Source organism: Malaclemys terrapin, chromosome 9 (genome assembly GCF_027887155.1).
Source record: "Malaclemys terrapin pileata isolate rMalTer1 chromosome 9, rMalTer1.hap1, whole genome shotgun sequence".
NCBI classification, from domain to species: domain Eukaryota; kingdom Metazoa; phylum Chordata; order Testudines; family Emydidae; genus Malaclemys; species Malaclemys terrapin.
Genome location: NC_071513.1, coordinates 90,847,338 through 90,868,733, shown reverse-complemented (window position 1 = coordinate 90,868,733; position 21,396 = coordinate 90,847,338). Strand labels below are relative to the sequence as shown.

At 40.9% G+C, this 21,396-nt stretch overlaps 1 protein-coding gene across 3 annotated transcripts in view; it reads left to right on the top strand.

Annotated features, from left to right (window-relative positions):
* PLD1 (phospholipase D1) overlaps positions 1 to 20,567 on the top strand; it is a 137,536-nt gene extending 116,969 nt beyond the window's left edge. For all 3 annotated transcript variants that reach the window (XM_054039303.1, XM_054039305.1, XM_054039304.1), the window contains 7 exons: positions 828 to 916; positions 3,425 to 3,538; positions 5,169 to 5,218; positions 6,275 to 6,409; positions 11,530 to 11,683; positions 12,984 to 13,101; positions 13,783 to 20,567. In XM_054039303.1, the coding sequence (XP_053895278.1) occupies positions 828 to 916; positions 3,425 to 3,538; positions 5,169 to 5,218; positions 6,275 to 6,409; positions 11,530 to 11,683; positions 12,984 to 13,101; positions 13,783 to 14,007 (885 nt within the window). In that variant the 3' untranslated portion in view covers positions 14,008 to 20,567. The remainder of the gene's footprint in view (positions 1 to 827; positions 917 to 3,424; positions 3,539 to 5,168; positions 5,219 to 6,274; positions 6,410 to 11,529; positions 11,684 to 12,983; positions 13,102 to 13,782) is intronic.
* The last annotated feature ends 829 nt before the right edge of the window (positions 20,568 to 21,396 follow it).

Sequence of the window (21,396 nt, the reverse complement as noted above, 5' to 3'; positions counted from 1 at the left end):
AAAATAATACGTTGCCATCCAGGAAAACATTGTACAGGATGTAGCTTTATTTGCGTCTTGACTCAGAATAGTCCCACAACCCTGAAAGTATGTAGATTTATGACTTTGTAGACAGCATGGGTGAAATACTGATCCCAGTAAAGTCAATAGCAAAACACCCATTGACTTCAGTGAGACAGGATTTCACCTCATGTGTCAAAGTAAGAGTTTCACAATGGCAATAATGCCAAATAATTATCTGGAGATAATTACATGCTTGGGAAGCAGTCTCTAACTTGCGTATGCTTCATGCTTTGCCATAGCCACAAAATCAGTTGTTTTTTTTAACAATTCTGAGGATTGCTCATTTGAGGCCGTTATCTATGCCGATGTTGAAAACAGTCACTTAATTTTTTTCTTATCCTAACAAAAAATCATACATTCTGGGTTTTGAGATTTTTGTAGTGATTAAACCCTGTGATCTTATTGTGTCATTGCTGCTTTGTGTTCAGCAAAAATGTTTCTTTCAAACTGTAGCAAAATGGGGCCCCACCCCAATGTCTGTTTATTTATCTATCCATGCCCCATTATTGTAGTATCTGAATCCATGATGATCTTTAATGTATTAATCCTCTCAACCTCTCTGTGAGGCAGGACAGTGCTATTATCCCCATTTCACAGATGAGGAGCTGAGGCACAGAAAGACTAACTGATTTGTGTAAGGTCATTGAGGAAGTCAGTGGTGGACCAGGGAAGTGAATCTGCATTCTGGGCCTAACCACTGAACCATCCTTGGCAAAAAGACAGTGAGATGATTCTGAATTTCTTTGTGTTCACTTTTCCCTTAGAACCAATTTTTTATTAGCTGTGCTGATGACAAAGTCGTTTCTAACAAGATTGGAGATACCATCGCTCGGAGGATTCTTAAAGCACACAGGTATTTTTTTGCTTAGTCTTGTTAAGCTGGAGAGCCATTCCAAACATATTGTAGATTTCTTACCTATCCATAATATCATATTTATCTTTCCAAGACTGGATGTAATAGGCTGTTTTAACACATACTGTTGGACTGGGTTTCCTCTTTGTAGCTTAAATAGCTGCATTAGAGCCAGCAGAAAATCTACTGTTTAGGCCACATCTACCTTATGAGCACAGGGTCCGATTCTCAGTTCATGTATATGTAGTTGCACATCTGAGAGTTAGCACAAGTACAAAGAGTAATGTAGCCGTGGCACCTTCCTGAACCACCTGGGTATGTACCTTTTGACTTAACAGAGTAGAAGATCAAGTCCACACTGAATCACCCAGATAGCATTTGCTATAAAGTGCATGGCATTGGCTAGGATGAAGAGAGAAGTAATGTTATACTTTAACTTCCATAGGGAAAGGAAAAAAGGCCAGCTGGCACACAGATATTTAATCCTAAATGGAAGATCTTGGTGGAGTGTTCCCAATCAAGTATCATATTTCTCTATTCTGTAGACAAAACATTTTCTATGTTTATAATGTTCCTCTTCTCCTTGTCTCCTCTGTTTCACTGGCATATTTTAGTAGGCTTTATTATCTGTTTAGATAAGCAAACTGGGTTTTGTGTAAGAACTAGCTGATTAAAAGTAATTTTTTCTCACAATACAGTATATTTTCATCAGTATCAATAATTATATCCTTAATTTCCAAACCTTTGCAATTTACATCTCTTCTGTAATGTGCACATGAGACATTTTAACCATTTCTAAAGTTTGCTTTAAAAATAACATTTAATTAAAATTTTATCTATAAACATTTGACAGCTTAAGCTAGGATAAATAGATTCCTTCAGTACTGTATTCCCTTTGTACTTCCTTTTACTTACTAAAGGATACACTGTATTATTCAAATACTGAGATTACAAATGACACATGTTAAACCATGAAGTGCTTAAGCATATGCTTAGCTTTAAGCATGAGTAATCCTATTGATAGTCCAAAGCAACTGGCAATAATTTCAGGGCCACCATGGTAGCTGTTCCATTAACAGTAGAAATTCCTCCACTGATACATGTACTAGTAGTCACATGAGAACCAGTTTTGATCCCCTGGCCATTATTCTGGTCTCTCATCTGAAGGTGCAAGCTAATTAAGGATTTACCAGGAAAAAATGGTCTTAGCAAAATGTAAACTGGTCCACCTAGATACTGTTTTTTAAAATAGTTTTATCCATACTGAAATACATTGCCACCTAGTGATGAGTAAATTAAATAATGACAAGTTTCAGAGTAACAGCCGTGTTAGTCTGTATCCGCAAAAAGAAGAACAGGAGTACTTGTGGCACCTTAGAGACTAACAAATTTATTAGAGCATAAGCTTTCGTGGACTACAAGAAGTGGGCTGTAGTCCACGAAAGCTTATGCTCTAATAAATTTGTTAGTCTCTAAGGTGCCACAAGTACTCCTGTTCTTAAATTAAATAAGACTCTTTTCACATATAGAGTACAGGAACAAAAAAATGTGGGCTTTGATAATTTAGGCAATCAGAAATTACCCACCATTATTTTCAGGGTGGTAAAAACAGCATCTAAAGCCAGGGAGCATTTGAATTTTAATTAGTGAAATTGCCATTGTTTGGCACCCTACTGTTATTTTGGATTACTCGGGCTGAAAGGCATCTCTAGAATCAAGCCACAGCGGAAATTGGCTGGCCCTTAAGATAAGCATCTAACTAACAACAAAGGAAAAGCAAAAACGGGTAGATTTAGCAAATCAGAGGTAATCCAGGATCAGATCACAGTTAAGGATACTTGAAAACTGAACCCTTGTGATGTATGAGGCCAAATATTTGCCCTTTCTAAATATTCTGGGAAGGCCCATTCATCAAAAGCTGGCCATGCACTGAGTTTTCTATCTATCTCCTCTCCCAGTGTGATCTGCAGCTTGGAAACAGGACAAGGTTGGGAGAGGAGGAAAACTGTAGATTTAATTATGTTTTCATGCTTGTATTGACTTTACAATAATAATTTATGCTGCTTGCCATGTTCAATAAGGTGCTGTCCGTTTCAACTGAGGTTCTCAAAGGCACTTATTTCCATAAAACTAGACACAACAATCAAGAAAATTACCTCACCCTGCATCTCTGTGATGCATACCATACCTCTTACACTTAAATAAACATGTCCCAACCTTTCTTTTTATTCTACACCTGTTTTTGTTGTTTTCAGTTCTTGGTAAATTACACCTTCTGTGCACGTGCATTTAAATAAATGCTGTAGCACTGACCACAACTGTGGAAAACCTGAACCAAAAATACATTTGACTCGCGCTCCCTTAAAAATGAAGTAGAAGCCTACTACAGAAACCATAGGAGTAAGTCAGTGGAAAGAGCCAGTGAATAAGGACTGGTTGCAGAATTGGTGAAAAGAAGTTGAAAGTGCAGGAAAATATCCCAAAGGATTGTTGGATTATTTATTTTAGGGACAGCAAACGATACCGAGTGTATGTGGTGATCCCGCTGTTGCCTGGATTTGAAGGAGATATTTCAACTGGAGGTGGGAATGCACTGCAAGCCATAATGCACTTCAACTACAGGTACTGTGCACAGGCCAAAAAAGGACACAGTACTCTGAGATCTTTATAGTGATCTCCATGGTTTTGTTGATGTGGTGGTGGTAGTGATGATTTGTACTGTGGTAGTGACCACAGGCTCCAATCAGAATCAAGGCCATATTGTGCTACGCACTGTACACACATACAGTATGTGGGAAAGAAAAAGAAAATGAACTGTTTATCTGTGATACAGTTTTTACATAACACGGCAACAGTTTTTTATATTATTGTTGTTATTTGCAATAGTGACCTTGGACTTAGAGATAGCTAATAAAATCCTTGCTGAGCTCATTGTCTAGCCTGTTTTCTGGCTGCATCATAAGGCTCCAAAATAAGTTTGTTTTCTACAAGCACATAGAGCTAGACTTAATTTACTCATACTTGAAATTTCCACCCTTCTTTTAAGAATTTACTACAATTTACTACATATCACTACAGTTTTTTCTAGTTTATCCGTGTGGTTTTGATATTTTTTTAGAAGCCTGACAGTATTTTAGTATCAATTTTCCCCGTGGTTTCAACAGAGCTGCAATGAACATGGCTTTATTTGTTCAACAACAAATATTAGCACCACAACTCTATCTTGCTTTGAGCTCCACCATCATTAAAGAAGACAATTCAGCCCAGAGAAGAGTGCTTTATTTGACTGCCCTGCTGCCCAGCCAGCAGAGGGAGCTCAGAGCTTTATGGTTTTGTCAGCCATATTGCTTTTGTCAGTGGCCCTAGTTAGGTTTAGCCTCCCCCATCTGAAAGACCCACACCCAGTAAATTTCATGGTGCTAAATATATCTCTTTGCAAGGAGTAAAGGTTGGGGCAGGCCTCAAAGTTTTGTAATCTCGTGCTCCACAGAGCCTGGCGGTAGGGTGGGGTCGGGGAAGAGAGAGATTTTCAAAGGCACAAATGGCAGTTAGGCTTTAAATCCTAATGAACGTCATTGCAGATTAGGCACATAGCTACCAATTATGCCTTTTAAAATCTCCCCCGTAGTCTTTTTCAAAGCTGATGCTCACACTGCTCAGAGATCCCTTCTGGTCCTTGGGACCCGTGCTCTTCTCTCCTTGTTCAGAAGACAGAAGCAACCCCAGCACAAGAGGGATGGCGGGGGGAGGCTTTGAAAGGGGAAGGAAGTGGTACTGCTGTGACTGCTTTCTGGGGGAGGGACAGCTGAAGGCAGCATGGGTTTATAAGGGAGCCATACTACCATAGGGGTCATGAGACCTAGGGACCAACATTGAGAATCCAGTGACCGGCAGAATCATACTTAGGTTATGTCTACACAGAGATTTTTCAGCCCTGTGAGCCTGACTTAGCTGACCCAGGCCAGATGTGGGTTTTTTATCCCCATGTAGACAACAATATCTTCCCCAGCATAAGGTGACCGACCAGAGGTGCATACGAACTTCTATGCCTTCTGTGTTCTACACCCCTGTTGACATTTATTTAGGAAAAATGTATTTTGAGAATGTCACAGCTCTTCTCTTTATATGGTACTTAAAATGTGTCTTGTGTTTGTGATTAGCACATCAGGACTATCGCTATCTTCACATACCTAATTGTATGTCGTTGCTTCAGATCATTTGTATTTGTAACTGCCACCTTAATTCTTTCCAGGACCATGTGCAGAGGAGATAATTCTATCCTGGGACAGTTGAAAGCAGAGAGTAAGTGCTTTGTTTCCCTCTCTGTGTGATGTTCATCATTAGGTCTTGAGGACACTAAACTTTGATTGATTAGCTATAAAGCATAAATGAGCTCATCCACTCGCCAGTTATATAAACTTCAATAACATAAAATATTGCAATTATGTCAAATATCAAACATCTTCAAAATAAGGAAAACACGCTAGCCAAAAACATCTGTGTATCTGACGAAATATAATCAAGCAGTAAGATCCAATCGATGGCATCCTCGTGGACAAGACTCCCAACATTTATTTCTGTTTAGCTTGATTTTGTGGTCAAGTTGGTTTCTAACATTGGGTTATGCAGCACAAAGATGGAGTGAGGACAATAGAAGTGTGTATTTTATAGATTGTTGGGTGGGGAATTCTTATGTATGATTCTTCATCACTTTTGGATTTCCTTTATTGAGTCATATAGCCTTGGGTTGTTTTAGAGATGGTTTTTTGTTACACTGTTGCTTGGCACCCAACGACCACACAGAGCTAAAACTATTTAATTATAACACTGTTATCATAATTGCTTTCCTGGGGTCAGCCTGCATCCTTAAATTTGCTTGGATGGAAATCAGAGCACCACAAAAAACATGTTTCATAAATACACGTGCCATATAATACATCCTTGATTCATGTATTTTTGTCTAAATCTGAACTGTAGGTCATTTAAAATAGAAAATGGTTTCCATAGCATGTGCAGACAAAAAAATGGTTACAACCTCTTCCCCACAGCTCAGTCAGAGAAAGCAACCAACTAGCCAAATGATTCTCAGTTGTTAGCATCAATTGGAGGTGCTAGTATACAACACAAGGTAGAGTTTGGTCCAAAATGGGAGAATCCCTGGGTAGCCAGTCAAGCTGGCTATATGGATCAGAATGGCACAGAGAGGCATAGCAGAGTAACATCTATTTTAAAGAGACTTATTTACATTCTGTTATTGTTAAGGAGATGTTGAAAGTTAACTGTTTTGCTTTTCCTTGCTTTTATATTACTAATGACCACCTCTCACTCTCCCACCTCATTGTCCCTTTTAATCCTCAGTTGGAGATCAGTGGATAAATTACATATCGTTCTGTGGGCTTCGAACATACGCCGAGCTGGACGGAAATCTCGTCACTGAACTCATCTATGTTCACAGCAAATTGCTTATAGCTGATGACAACACTGTCATCATTGGTGAGTAAAACAGTTAATAATAAATAAATAAATTAATGGAGATGTCCTATCTCCTAGAACTGGAAGGGACCTTGAAAGGTCATCGAGTCCAGCCCCCTGCCTTCACTAGCAGGACCAAGTACTGATTTTTGCCCCAGATCCCTAAGTGGCCCTCTCAAGGTTTGAACTCACAACCTGTTATACCAATAGAATAAAAACCAGCAGGATCTTATTAAGAGGGATAAAGCAAAGATGCCACATTTATTGTAAATATAATGGTAAAGCAAAAGATAAAAGTAAACAACATTGTTTCACTACTTATTCCTATCACTACTTATTCCTTATACACACACACACACATATATATAGAGAGAGATTCATTCACACAATCATTCATTCAAGTTCTGTATAGGTGTTATAGTTACCAGCCTAGAAGTTGCTCATGCCAAGTTACTGGCCAGGTATCTTGGTTATGAGGATGGAGCCGAGTCTGTATCAGATGCATCTGATGTTCCTGGAGGTTGGCAGCAGAACCAGAGACTCAAAGTCATCAGTCTTGAGAGTCCATTCTTATAGGAATTAATTCCTATGTTAGTCTATGGGAGCTGTTTCATTCTGCTGTTGCTGACTCAATCAGCAGATGGCACATTCCTGGATACATTCCTGGGCACATTCCTGGTGGCTCCAAACTGTCCAAAGTTTGTGTTTCTCATCCTTCCAGGTGATGGGGTGGATCCCAGTTTACCCTGCGGGGGTTGTCTGGTCATCCACTTGACACATTCTTCCGCCGATGGATACTCCCTTTCTAGGCTAGCACCTCCCTAACCATTCATGTATATCAAACATTCATCAGCGTACATTCCATATCTTAACCATATTTTAATTTACTGTCTCCACCACTTTTGGGGTGTGTGCTAATTCATTTGAGACTCCCGGCCTTTAATCACAGAGGGTGGGGGTCTGTCCTAGGAGCGGTTGAATGAAGTGAAAGTCACTTAACGGCTTATAGTGTTTGTTTACATTGTATCAGTTACTTCAAGAAAAAGTCAATTAACTTGTCTGTAAGTTTTACATAGTAATAAAGTATCTTTCACAGGATAGATACAATCAATGGTTTTTACAGACAGTAGCTTACAAGTTTTAACAGAAGACCCAAGAGATTTTTGTACTTGGGGAAACTGTTGGATTTTAAAGTGTGGGGACAAATTATGAGGGGGTCACTGTCACTTGGGGGAATCATTGTTAGTACCTTCTCTAATATCCCTACAAACCCTGGGTTTAGCAGGCCAATGCTCAAACCGCTGAGCTATCCCTCAATTGCAGAGGAAATTTGTACCATTTGACTACCCTGACTGAAAAATCCCATTAGATTTCTCTGCCCTGTACAAAGTGCACATGGCTATCACTACTTGCTGTGCTCTCTTCCATTTTACCTGCTAACCCATTCCCTGTGTTGTATATTGAATTTAAATGTAAAGTAATTACGAGTTAATGGGAGAAGCGAGATGGAGGAAGGCTTCTAAAGTGTATTGATTAATTGATAAAGAAATGTGGCTTTGAAATTCCCCCTGGCAGTTAAACTTGTCCCACCGCAGGGAATTCTGTCCATTTGTTTTCATCAAACTCAGCTTTAGCCACTAAATTGCAAGAGTTGTCATCTGTTCCTTAAAGAACAGAGTGTGCTGTGAAATTTGGAAGACGTGGGGAACATGTGACCATTAGGAAAATATGTTATAACAAGTCATAGATGTTGTTCATCTGTCTCTCTGTTATTGTATATTTATTATAAGGCCATAAAATAACAACATACGGCCAAATTCAGCTCTGATTTATACCACAGAATACAAGAGAAGAATTTGACCCAGAGTTACTACTATTTCTTTAAGAGAGCTCTTTTCAGCCTGTTGTAGCAGTACGAAGGCTTTGCCCATGAGCATCATAATATTAGGTCTTGTAAGAAGCAGAACGATACTGTCCTCCTCCTCAGAGACAATCCTGGTAGCATACAGCCTTAGATAGGTTGAAGTTTGGATCAGGAGGGTTTTGCTACATATAGTTGTCTTTTTAATAGTCTTCTTAAGTCTCTAGTATGAAGAACAGCCACAATAGTTTTACTATTGATGATCATAAACACAGGACTAATTCTATAGTGCATCCACCTAAATGCAGGCAGGCATGGTGATGTGCTATCTGTACGTTTTGCTGTCGTCCAAGGGTCTGTCTACCCTGCTGAAAAAAAATAAAAAGACCCACGGCAGCAAATCTCAAAGCCCAGGTCAACTGATTTATGTTTGCGGGGGCTCTCACTCTGGGGCTAAAAATAGCAACATTAATGTTCAGGCTTGGACTGGAGCCAGGGCTCCGACACCAACCCCCTGGCTGGGTTTCAGAGCTTGGGCTCCAAGAATGTCTACACTGCTATTTTTAGCCTTGTAGTGTGAGCCCAAGTCAGTTGACCCAGGATCTGAGACTCGCTGCTGCAGGTCTTTTTACAGTGTAGACATACCCCCAAGAGGCTCGGGCTCAATGTACCAGCTGTGGAGCTAAATACATCCTCAGGTGCTGCCCCATGCACCTGACACATTCCTACTGAAGTGCCAACATTCTAGTGGAAAAAGCAAGGCCCTGGTTCTGCAGCTGCAGTAGGAGAGCAGTGACACAGAGGTTTACAAGCTAGTGAGGCACAAATTTGTCCTACCTTCAATTTCCTGCTGATTAGTTGATTGAAATGTCAATTAATTTGGTTAATTCCTCCCCGTCCCCCAAAAGAAAAGAATTCCATGTGACTGAAGCCCTGAGTGATTGAAACACATGGGAATAAATTCTTAGTTCAGCTGCATTGTGGAGGAGTGTGAGTATTTTAAGGGGGTTGATTTTATTTTTCCCCTTCTCACTAGCAACTCCTGATAAAGCGGAAGTCAGTATATTCAGTCACTGGGATTACTAAAGCATCTGGGTTTCTTTCTGTAGGAACCCGTTTGTTGCAGGGTTTTTGCTTTGCCTGGAGTATTTTGTGGGTATATGTTAATTTGCTAAATCCCAGCTATTGTAGTCTCTTGCTGCTCCTTCCCCCAGAACAAACTCTTGCCTGCTTTTCTGTGCCATGGTTTTTTTCCCCCTGATCTCTGTGCAGTACAGGTTAAGCTGCAAAGTGCCTAAGTGCATTGTCCATTTTATATATGCAGAGCGATTGTGCACTCACTTTTGGATGTCCAATCAGTGGGAGATGCAGGAATGGGCACACAAAGTCAGACGCTTGCTTAGGGATAGTTGCCAGTTTCTCCCTGACTGTAACAGGATCCTGATACAAACACCCGTTGGAAATAGCTAAGGCATTAGAAAATGATTCTTGGCTGCACTGGCAGTTAGCTGATCTGTGTTGAATGAGCTGGTTGTCTGAGCCCAGTTCTTAGCATGTGTGTGTCCACACCATAAAGATCACAATCAGAATCTGAACTAATTGGCACCTGGAAAGAGTGACTAAAGACTGGATGGCCATAGAGAATCTGCCAGGCTTGGAGATGATCTCTGGAGAACAGAATGAAGCACAGTAGCCAAGTACGGGGGAGAAGTTTCTACTACCCATCTCCATTCTTGTTATATGGCCAAATAACCTTATTCTCCAGTGCCGTCACTCTGGCACCTTTAAATTGCCATAACTGCACTCAAAACATTTTTAAAGAGAGGGGGGAAGTTATAATTATACATTGGGACGTGTGCATGTGTTCTGAAAGAATTGTCTGATATTTTGGCTCTTTACATTTTGCACAATATGTTCTAATGCTACCTCAACAGCACAGCAAAGAATAGAAAAAGAACAAATGTTCCTGTTGGTTAGAATGGCCTCTACACCCCTGCAGGGTACGTTTTCATTGTATTGGCAATACTTGGGAACTGGCATACATGACTCTCCATACATAGAAATGAAAATTTGGCCCCTGGGAGTTTTGGAAGCCTTACTTACTAGTTGCTAGAAACTGGAGTTCTCCACCTCCCTCAGTGCAGTATGACTCAGAAATGATTTCCTTCTTTCTTAACCCCACTCCCCCCAAAAATACCCTGAAGGTGTTTTCTTTTTCTGTTGTTTATTTTAGAAGAAACACTAATGCTGCGTAAGTGGACTCTGCTGTGCAATTTACTTTAACACTGATTCTGCCTTGGGCTTAGGGCACAAATCCAAGTAAAAAAATTTCCTTTCTTTTGTTATGAAATAAATGAAGAAAAGAAATTCCATAGAATTACTTCAAACAAAGAAGCCAGCTTGTGTCATTAAACATATTAAATAAAGACCAAATTAAACTCTGACCCTTGCCCTTGCATGCCATGGTATCGCTCTGCAAAAATAGCTGGAGGCTACTGAGAAATTAAGCTTTAAAACCTTTTGTGTTGGATTCAAAATTGTTTAACCTTCTTTCATGCCCTGGAGTTTATGGAGAATGTGGAGATTTCCCCCCCTACATACTGATCTTGGCTCTTTTGTGGCGCTTTAAATCAGAAGTGGCTTTGATGGAGGGTCTGTTCTAACAAATCTTCATCTCGAGACTCTCCATCCTTAGCAACCTAAATTGTTTTGCTAACGAGAATAAAATGGATAATGTTCACATGGCATTTACATTGATCTTCTCCAGTTCCAACAAGTGGCAAAGGTAATTCAGCCTCCTCTCTACCACCTACTGACAAAGGAGAAGATTTTTAACCTATGAACTCCTGTAGTGTTTTATCACTTCATTGGAAGAGACTGAGGACAATTGAGTTCAGGTCGGCTAAGTCCAGGCAGCTGAACTTGTCATATGCACAGGCAAGGAACCACACAGTGGGATGTTAGAGGGTGGTCGACAGTAAAGTGATGGTGGTAGGATATACACAGAAGAGTGTGAGGTTGGAGGAGAGCTATTCATTGAAACTCTCCTTTACACACAAGAGTGGTGTGTCTTTCTACCTAGTCTCAGGGCATACTGTGAACGCTGGGGCCCTGCAAAGGAGAAGCTGGCAAGACCCCATTCTTAAAGTTATTTGGTGCCTAGCTCCCATAGCTTTGAGGATCTGGGTCTACGTCCCGCTGGTGTTAAACAGGCCTATCAACTTTGTGGTGTCGGTATGTATTGTTTGTGGTGTCATAGTTTCTTTGTTTCCCTTGAAAGGCTCTGCTAACATCAATGATCGCAGCATGCTGGGAAAACGCGACAGTGAAATGGCTATCATTGTGCAAGACACCGAAACCGTCCCTTCAGTGATGGATGGAAAGGATTACAAAGCCGGAAGATTTGCTCAGTCACTCCGCCTCCGGTGTTTTAGGTATGAGTGCTAGAAACTAATTACGGTGCATGGAAATCTCATGCTAAATTCTTGGGTGCCAGGAAGATCTTACCCACTGAGGTCTTTTCCCAGCAGGTTGTGGTAATTAGTTTTTGTACTTGTGCAGGAAGATGCAGTCCTGCTGCCTTGCAGGGATTGCATTCCTCATTGATTTTGAAAAAGGGGCATCTGTGCAGTTGTCCATAAAGGATATGCACGGGATTAAAGATATGAGTGGGTTTAACTCCTGTAAAATCAATGAACCTACACCCACTAACACATGGACTGAGTTTAGCCTAGATGTCCCATGCAGTGTCCCATTCCTTCCTTCCCCCCTCGCCCCCCAATGACTATTTGGATTACAAATCTTGGGAGTCTGTTTTGGTTAAATTTTTCCTTGACCCCTTCAGTAGGGGGAACGTGCACAGAAGACAATGGAACTTTGCTAAGAAATAAATACGGCCACTGCACTGTATCAGTTTTAGGTGGTGGGGTCTTTTTTTTTTGTACTGGGAATTTGTTTAATCAGAGAAGCCATCTGGCTGTAGCACAGCTATTTTCTCATTAGAACACTTTTCCCCCCCCATTTTCCATCTGGATGGTTTTTAAACATAAAGGAGGAGAAGATAAGGCAGTGCTAAGGTTGACAGACTATTCTGTGTAGGAAATAGCGGCAGACAAGGAAGTCTCCGTGCGCGCAGCACCATCTAGTAAGTATTGAGGACATTATCTAAGGGAACCCTTTTCTTCTTCAGGATTGAGTTGTTGGGTTGTTGTTTTTTTCACATCGAAGAGGGAACGTGCCTAGTGGTTAGAGCAGGGGAACGTGAACACAGGGCTCCGCTACTGACAGCCTGATTTTGCAAGATGCTGAACCTCTCTTGGGAGATGTATATTCTCGGCTCCCATTGGTGGGACTGACTGGTATTCTGAACTGATGACTTCAGTCCCCTTCCATTATTACCTTCTGGAAAACCTGCGGTTGATTTTGCAGAAGGTTTCTCACATTCTGATAAACAATATCCCCATCTTTGTGGTATATGTTTGTGCAATGCCTAGCACAATGGGGCTGCAATGCAAATAATAACAGCATGGGTCCTTTATGAGTTTTCGTTTTTGGATGGTGTTCTAGGGTCACTTAACTCAATAACTGCACATGACTGGTTTTGTTACCTGCTGGTTTTGTTTTCCTCCAGAAGAAAGAAGCTGATTACAAAGATCACATTCCTGTTTATGAAAATTCTCTGGTGGGTTCTGTGTTACCTTCCAATGACATCAGTTCTTTCCCCCTCCTTTTCAGGGTTGTTCTTGGTTCTTCAGCAGACTTCAGTGCTGATCTTCAGGATCCAGTCTCTGACAGATTCTTCAAGGAGGTGTGGGTTTCAACAGCTGCCCGCAATGCCACGATTTTTGACAAGGTGAAGTACCTGGCTCGTTTTCTCTTTTTGCTTCGCTGTTGATAGATGTAAAGGAGAGAAGAAACATTTTGGTTTTGTGGGAGAGGGACTGGTGGGGCGGGAGGGTTCAATCTCTAGATCTCATCAAGATGTTTTGAATACTGAAATTACACAAGCTATGAGCAGCAAAAGGCCACATCAGCTGAAGGGTTTTCTTTTGGCATAACTTTTTGGACCCTTAAATACCGTTGGCAGGCAAGCAAGGTAGCAACTCTGATTGTCCTCTCATTTATATACTGATTTTACAGAGTATTGTAGTTCCAATTTCTGGAGCTCTTGATTTACATTAGCATGTGTTAGGAGAGAATTGGGCCCTGTAAGAAAGAATCATCTATTTGCCCGTATGCAAAGCAAGGCTCACTGATAAAGCAAACTCGCTATTGCTAATTTTGGATAATCTCCTGGAGGGATCAGGAAAAGTCCCCAGAATCCTAATTTGCAAACTCCAGTCTTTTGCGATTGCTGTACAGATTTTCTCACAAAGGCGGGTGTACAAATTGTTAAGCTCCCCAGGCTCCATTAGCCAATTCACTTAAATATATATGAAGGTGTTTACAGTAGCATCAGTTTCCACTGTGGAATGCATGTCGTGATATTTTCCTCTATGTTTATGTGCCACCTCCTCTTTCCATTTCAAATCAGGTGTTCCGATGCCTTCCCAGTGATGAAGTGACTAATTTAGCCCAGCTGCGTGACTTCATTGCCAAGTCAAAATTGGTAACCCAAGATGCTGCAAAAGCAGCAGAAGAATTAAAGAAGATTCATGGATTTCTAGTGCAATTCCCCTTTCGTTTCCTGGATGAAGAAAACTTGCTGCCTTCTGTTGGAACAAAAGAATCCATGGTGCCCATGGAAGTTTGGACTTAGGATGATTTAGACTGCTTTAGAATTTAAAGTCTGGTTCCTTGGAGACAGTTTGCATACCTGATGATTTCAGGAAGCTTTGTATTGCCAAGGTAGCCACTGAAAAGGTCTCCATCAAACTAATGTGCCTTTCTTAAGGATTTTGGTGGAACAGCTTCAGACAAAATAACACTGTTATGGGGAGGGAAAGAAAATTTGGCACTTATGATCATTGACAAGTTCTATTAATTGAAAAGAACAATACTTCTTTACAGACGTATTCTAAGCACCTTAAAGATGCAAGTCACTCCTATGAAGGGAGACAAATCATAAAGTATATTACAACTGCCAGCGTGATCATACATGTACAGTGATTGTGATACCCAGGAGTTGTAGGCTGTTTGTGCTTTCTAAATCTTTGTGTGCTTGCAGTTTATTACTTAGCTGGAGTTACCCTCTTCATCATCTCTGTTTTGTATCCCCTCAAGTATTCCCTCACTGCTTACACCTCCATAATGGTTGGGAAACGTTGCCTGAGGCCAACTCAGGTGTTCCTATGATCATTGCCTATCGAGCTTAGATGTTACATTGCATATATGGCAAAAGACTAACACTCTTATGTCAGAATCAGTGGTGCTGTCTCGTCTCCTGGCCCCAGGGGAAAACATTGTTTTTTTTACTGCAACTACAGCAATCAACATTCCTCATGCTCAGCATGGCACTGTGGAGATCTCCGTGAGGAGATTGAGGTGGTGGGAATCTCTTGAATTCTGTTTTTTCAGGGTTTGCAGAACTTGTTTGAGTTCAGCAACTCTTTTTCTTACTATCTAAACTATAATTTTTTCCCCAAGGGAGAATCAACTTTTTAACCCTACATTTTTCTAGCTGAAGGAAATCCTGCTGCTACCCTGTTTCCCCGAAAATAAGACAGTGTCTTATATTAATTTTTGCTCCCAAAGATGCGCTAGGTCTTATTTTCAGGGGATGTCTTATTTTTCAGAAATGAAAAATGCCTTATTATCGGTGGATGCCTTATTATCGGGGAGGTCTTATTATCGGGGGGATGCCTTATATTACAACGAGAGGCAAAACTGTAAGTAGGCCTTATTTTCGGAGGATGTCTTATTTTAGGGGAAACAGGGTATGTATTAGGGAGACGAGAATCCGAAAAGCTAGGTTGGCAAAGCTGGGTCCTCTGTTTGGATCACAGAGTTGTGGGTATACACTGCATTAAATTCTTAGCGCTTTCCCCTGCTTCCTTTTCCACTGTTTCACCTATAAGGAACAAGAACCTAGTAACAGTTGAGTCAGAGTTGAAATTTTGAGCTGACGATGTTCAAGGTTGATCAAAAAGAACAGGAGTACTTGTGGCACCTTAGAGACTAACAAATGTATTAGTCTCTAAGGTGCCACAAGTACTCCTGTTCTTTTTGCGGATACAGACTAACACGGCTGCTACTCTGAAAGGTTGATCAAAGTTACTCATACTGAGTTCGATCACCCTCCAGAGGCTAGTGGGGAGATAGCACTGAACTTGTCTCTGGGACCAGCTCCAGTAATGGGAAGACATGGTTTTGAACAGTCTCTGCAATGCAGAAATGTGACTCCATGTCATCTGAGGGATTGATAAACTCACTCTACATGGTCAATCTTTTTGCTTTCCATTTACTAATACGAGTGGCACAATTAATAAGAAACTCAGAACACTGGGTTCCTATCTGGAGAGAGTGAGAAGCTGAGACTCCCATCTCTGAATGCAGAATGTTAACTGATTCAGTGGGAGTGCCATTCACCAAGCAAGGGCAAATGTGGCCCATAATCTGTGATCCAGTAAAAGCCTTCACTATGCCTTATACATAAGGCTTATGAACTTTCATTGCAATTTTTCTCTTTGCTAAAAAATTCCAATGATTATAAGTAAATTTGTCCTTAAAAAAAAAAAAAAAAAGTTTGACAGGCTTCCAACATGCATTCATTAGTTTATAAAAAAAATCATGGCACCCTTTTGAAAGATATGTGCCAATTGTGTTTTGGGCTTATCTTACATTTAAGCTGATTGCGCTATATATTTTAAGAAATGTAATTCGGCATAGAGTCATTTTCCAACACTACATCACATTAATAAGTAACAAACACTAACATTCCTCAAGGGCAGCCCAAGTCCGAACTAGTTGCTATGTTTTGTGTTACTTCATGCTCATATTTTATAGATGCAATTAATTAGTGATATGGACAGGACTCACAACCATTCCTTATACTCGGTGAACCAGTGGTCTATTTAATGTGTCAATAGTGCATGCACAGCTTTTATGAAGTAAACTGCAATATGTTTACAGGTACTGTGATTTTGTGAAGTGCACTGCAGATAACTAGGTTCCCTCAAGATTTGTTGAGTATTGTTATTTAAAATCATATTTGTTGTTTAAAATGGAACACAGGGCTGACCTGCCAGCTCCTGTGCTAGAGAAATATGCTATCAGGTAACCACCGCAAAGCTAGGAAACTAAAAATCAAAATACTTTTGCTTTTAACACTAGCCTAAGGCTTTTAATGTCACGCAAAAAACTGTTGGCCATTTTTAGTTTGAACAAAACTGCCAATATGAAATGATTATAGCCTGCCACATATTACCATTAAACCACACAAGTATAGAGTCATAGTTGAAAGAGGCCCAAACCAGAACAGCATATTCATTCACACCAGACCTACAACCAAACCTAAAGAAGAATGTAATGCTCCTATCATCTTCTATCTGTCTAGATGCTCATATGGCTCCTATCACCATAGTACCTGAGCATCTCATGATCGTTACTGAATCCTTACAGCACCTCTTTGAAGTGGTATTGAAACTTTGTGGCTTCATAGGTAACGTGACCCGGATTGTCTTTCCAAAACTGCAATGCAGCTGACGTGCAAAACCCAAGCCATGAGGCGTTTGCCCATCTTAGATGATGTTAGGGGTCTAATGTCAACCCATACAGCCCAGGAATTTTGAATTAGTATTGAAACACCATTCTTAATCCACCCCCTTTGTACTATACATTGGCTTTGCAGCATTTGCGGCATATAAAATACCTCATTACTTGAAGATCTTGCCACTGCCTGAAAACAGAGGGTGGATTCACCCTTGCGCATAGAGTTAGCACAGGATCTATGCAGCCCTTTAAATAAGGCTTAAATAGAATTAAAGTAATGTATAGGCATTGCCCTGGCTCTCTGCACAGGAGTGAATTCTGCTCCGTGTGAAAGGATAGGCTAAGAAATTCTTCATTTTGAATTTCCCTGATTTTGTTGGTTGCCAGACTCTTGACGTTAACGGAACACCTTTATTTTATTTTCCTTTCTGGATGGAGGGAAAAGAAAGAAATATTAAGAAGAAGAAGAAAGCCAAGACAAAACTTTGCCATTCCCCATACTCTGGGGAATTGATGCATCTTGAAATTCAATATTTTTCAATGGAGTCATTCAAATGTTGCCAAGATTCTGGAATCCTCTTACACTCTTAGACCCCGACTCTGCAAGCTGCTCAGTATGGATGGGCACCTACATCCATGAATAGTTCCATTGATTCCAGTGAAGATTCACACTACGAGTCCAGGGTTCACAAATGCAGAACAACTTGCAGTATCAAGGTACATTACAGTACACGGGCCTACGAGTAGTCACAAGAGGAAGTATTCTGCTCTGTAGCCTTTACAGTGCAATATGTGCCCTCACATCATTCTTCATACATATTCACAGCCTACACAGAAGTTGGTGTCTTTTGTGAATGGCTGTTAATTAGACTTTTCTTTCACATGCTTTGAGGCCACAGCAGGGGTGATGTTTAACACCTGGTCTCTGCACATAAACAGTCACCACTCTTTAGTCCTTAATAGCCTGGCGGTTTTACTTTTACTTTGAATACCCAAAGCAAATCATGGCGTAATCATTTGCAAATGTACGGTACTGTAAGCAGTGATGCTGTTTTTAGTGATAGTAGTTCCTGAAATATGTGAACTGTTTTTGTGTCTTTTATTTTTAAAAAATTGTAAGAAAAAAAAAAGAAGAGGAAAAATCTCCTCCAGACTCAGATTTTATATTTCATGATTCAACCTGGATAGAAGATTTATGGTGGCTATTCCTAAGCAGGTGCCAGTGCGAGAATTCAGCGTCACTTCTTACCATGCCTGTATATATTTTTAAAGAACGGGATATTTTAATATATGTTTTGTTGTATAGCTGCAGGAATGGACTTACTTTTTAGCATAGAAAATTATGCATGGTAAAAAAAAAACATGAAAAATAAGATTTTTGTAATCTAAGCACTTGATTATTAAAATAATTTGTACCAAAAAAGCCACCCATTGCTATGCAGGACATCCCGGACTTTTGGCTCAGCTTCTGGGCTTGTACTCCCCAAACTAGCTGACGCTGAGCATGCGCAAGGGCAGCGCACTTAAGGTATGTCTACACTGCAGCTAGGAGTGAAGCTCCCAACCTGGCAGACAGACTCACGCTAGTGGACTCAAGCTAAGCTGTGGACGTTGTAGCGCAGGATGGGTTCTCAAGTCCCCCTAGGCTTGACAGCCCATGCCACAAAGTTCATGCTGCTATTTTTAGCATGCTAGCTCAAGTCCTGCTAGAATGAGTCTGTCTGCCCAGGTTGGGAGGCTAGTTCCTAGCTGCAACGTCGACATACCCCTAAGGTCTAATCCTGTCTTCAATGAAAGAGGCTTGCCATTGGCTAACATGACAACAGGATCAGTCCCAAGGGAAGGAAGTGCCTTTTGTCACTCGGCGTCCTCTCTGGCCTTTGAGCAAGCAGCACAGACAGCCTTGGAAGGGAGTCCAGCAACATTTTAGCTTAGCCCAGGTCTACACTAAAAACTTTTGCCCATACAATAATGTCGACGAGGGGTGTGATTTTTTTTTTTTTTAAATGACATTTTTATACCAGCAAAAGCCCTAGTGTAGATGCTGGTAAACTGGCAAAAGCATATTTTTGCCGGTAGAAGCTGTGCCCACACTAGGAGGTTTGTCAGTATAGCTATAGTGGCATACCTATGCCAGCTAACCTTTTCTAGTATAGACTAAACCTCAGAAGCATGGTGGCTAGGGCAGCAAGATGAAATGTAAGAGCAATTAGAAATGGGAGGGATTCATAAACTATAACAGGAATTTGGGTAAACTCCTGGGACCTATCCCAGAAGCACTGCTGGGGAATGACCCCAGTGAAGGTGATGAGAGTTCTGGTGGGGACTGGCACCAGAGAAGGATCAATATATCTGTACATTTCCTTTGTCATATTAGGATCCAGGCATATTTTTAAAATTAATTTCAAGTTTTAGGCCGTAATCTTACAGCCCTTCTTCTGTCCCATTGCCTTCAGCGGGAGTTTTGCTTAAGTGAAGACTGCACGATTTGCCCTCTCTGATATTTTTAATGTATCCTTCTACTCAAATTATGTGATTATCTGCCTTAAAAGGAGACATCTACATTTTTATAGGTGTTTGTACAGTTATTACACAGTATGTGCGTTTTATTTAAAAATCAAGCAGAGGCAGTTTTGGGACATATGAAAAAAAGTCGGTATGACCCTTTACAGTGTAAAGTTTACACGACTGCTTTTGGTTTACTTTTGGTTTTTTCACAACTTAGGGCCAGCTCCGCTGTTGGTGTAAATTAACATAGCTCCATTGACCTCAGTGAAGTTCCACCATTTCAAAACCAGCAGAGATTTGGCCCAGCGTGCCTCCTGACCTCTGATACGCGCAAAGCAAGAGCCGGTACGGTGCCATCTTAGGTGTGCAATAGGACAAGGCGGGCATCTGCCATACTAGCCACAGGGCTCTTCTCACCCATGCTGAGCCCCACCGAAATCCAGACCCTTGTAGATTCAGGGTGGTAGTTAGGAGTGTAACTCCATTGCAGTGAATGAATGTTAGGGTGACCAGACAGCAAGTGTGAAAAATCGGGAGGGGGGTGGGGGATAATAGGAGCCTATATAAGAAAAAGACCCAAAAATCGGGACTGTCCCTACAAAATCGGGACATCTGGTCACCCTAATGAATGTATTCAATTAAAACCAGTGTAAATTAGATAGAATTAGGCTCGCAGACTGTAAATCTAAAACTGAATGCAATAGTACTTTTTTTGGGGGGGGGCCTTCTTTTCTTTTTTCTTTTCAAGCACTTGTGATCAGTTCATTTTTAACCTACCAGTGCAGTTTCATAAAATAACATAGATATTGTGAGTAATTCATAGTTATCTGGCTCTATCCTGACATGCAGGAAATGAGATCGTTTTTAAATTCACAGGTCAAGAAATGTACAAGGTTCCGCTAACTAAACTAATGGATAAAACAAGAGCTTCCAAAATATTTGTGCTTCAGATGTACAAGGGTTGACGTGATTCCAAATCACTGTACTTCTGCGCTTTAGAGTGATAAAATTGTGAACACATTGACTGCTCCTTCTGTGAAGGGTTTTGAATTGACAGTTTTGTGTCCCTGTTTCTGCTAATGGCTGTTCCCTTCCCTATCCATTACTGTATTTGGTAAATAGATCTGTATTAAGTGATTTAAATATAATGTATCAGAAACATTTGGGTGATGACTTTTCATTTTAAATGGCTTTTGGAATGATCATTTTGCAAGCCGTGGACCTAATTCTGCTTTTGCACCAAATGAAGAAAACTTCCTTGGCAATCAGTGGATCTCCACGGCAGTGTAAAGACAAAGCAGACTCAGGGTGAAAGAATCATTACAAATGCAGCCCAAGATAAAGTTACCACTGGGACAAGGGGATTGCTAACTTGTCTATAGTCAATGAAAACCAATATATTTTAAAGGAACATTGCTATAAGAACCCTGAGGTCTAGAACCAGGGGGTGTGGGGTTCCCGGCAGGCACTACATCCTTGTTGCAACCAGGAACCCAGTCAGGGCTGTTACCAAGAAGTACTGCAGGAAGTCCTACCTAAGAGGCAGGAATGGCAGCCCTCTGCAATTCCCTGATTGGGTGGCACTCCCTATGTAAACCAGGAAGCCATTTCTGGGAGTTTTTTGAGCAAAGCAGATCTTTGGTGTGTGCTTCTGCCCTAGAATCTTCCTCACCAATCCTTCCTGTGACTCACCTTGATCCTGGCTCTTGACTTTGGCTCAGCTCCTGACCCTGATCTTGGTTTACTGACTTTGGCTTAGGACCATTACTAGGGTGACCAGATGTCCCGTTTTTAAAGGGACAGTCCTGTTTTTTGGGACTTTTTCTTATATAGGCACCTATTACCCCCGACCCCCGTCCCATTTTTTTCACAGTTGCTATCTGGTGACCCTAACCATTACTGACCCCAGTGAAGAACCCTGGCCCAGCCTCACCCTGATTCTCATTCCATGCTCGCAGTTTGGTAATGGACTCTGACTTTGCAGTTTGAT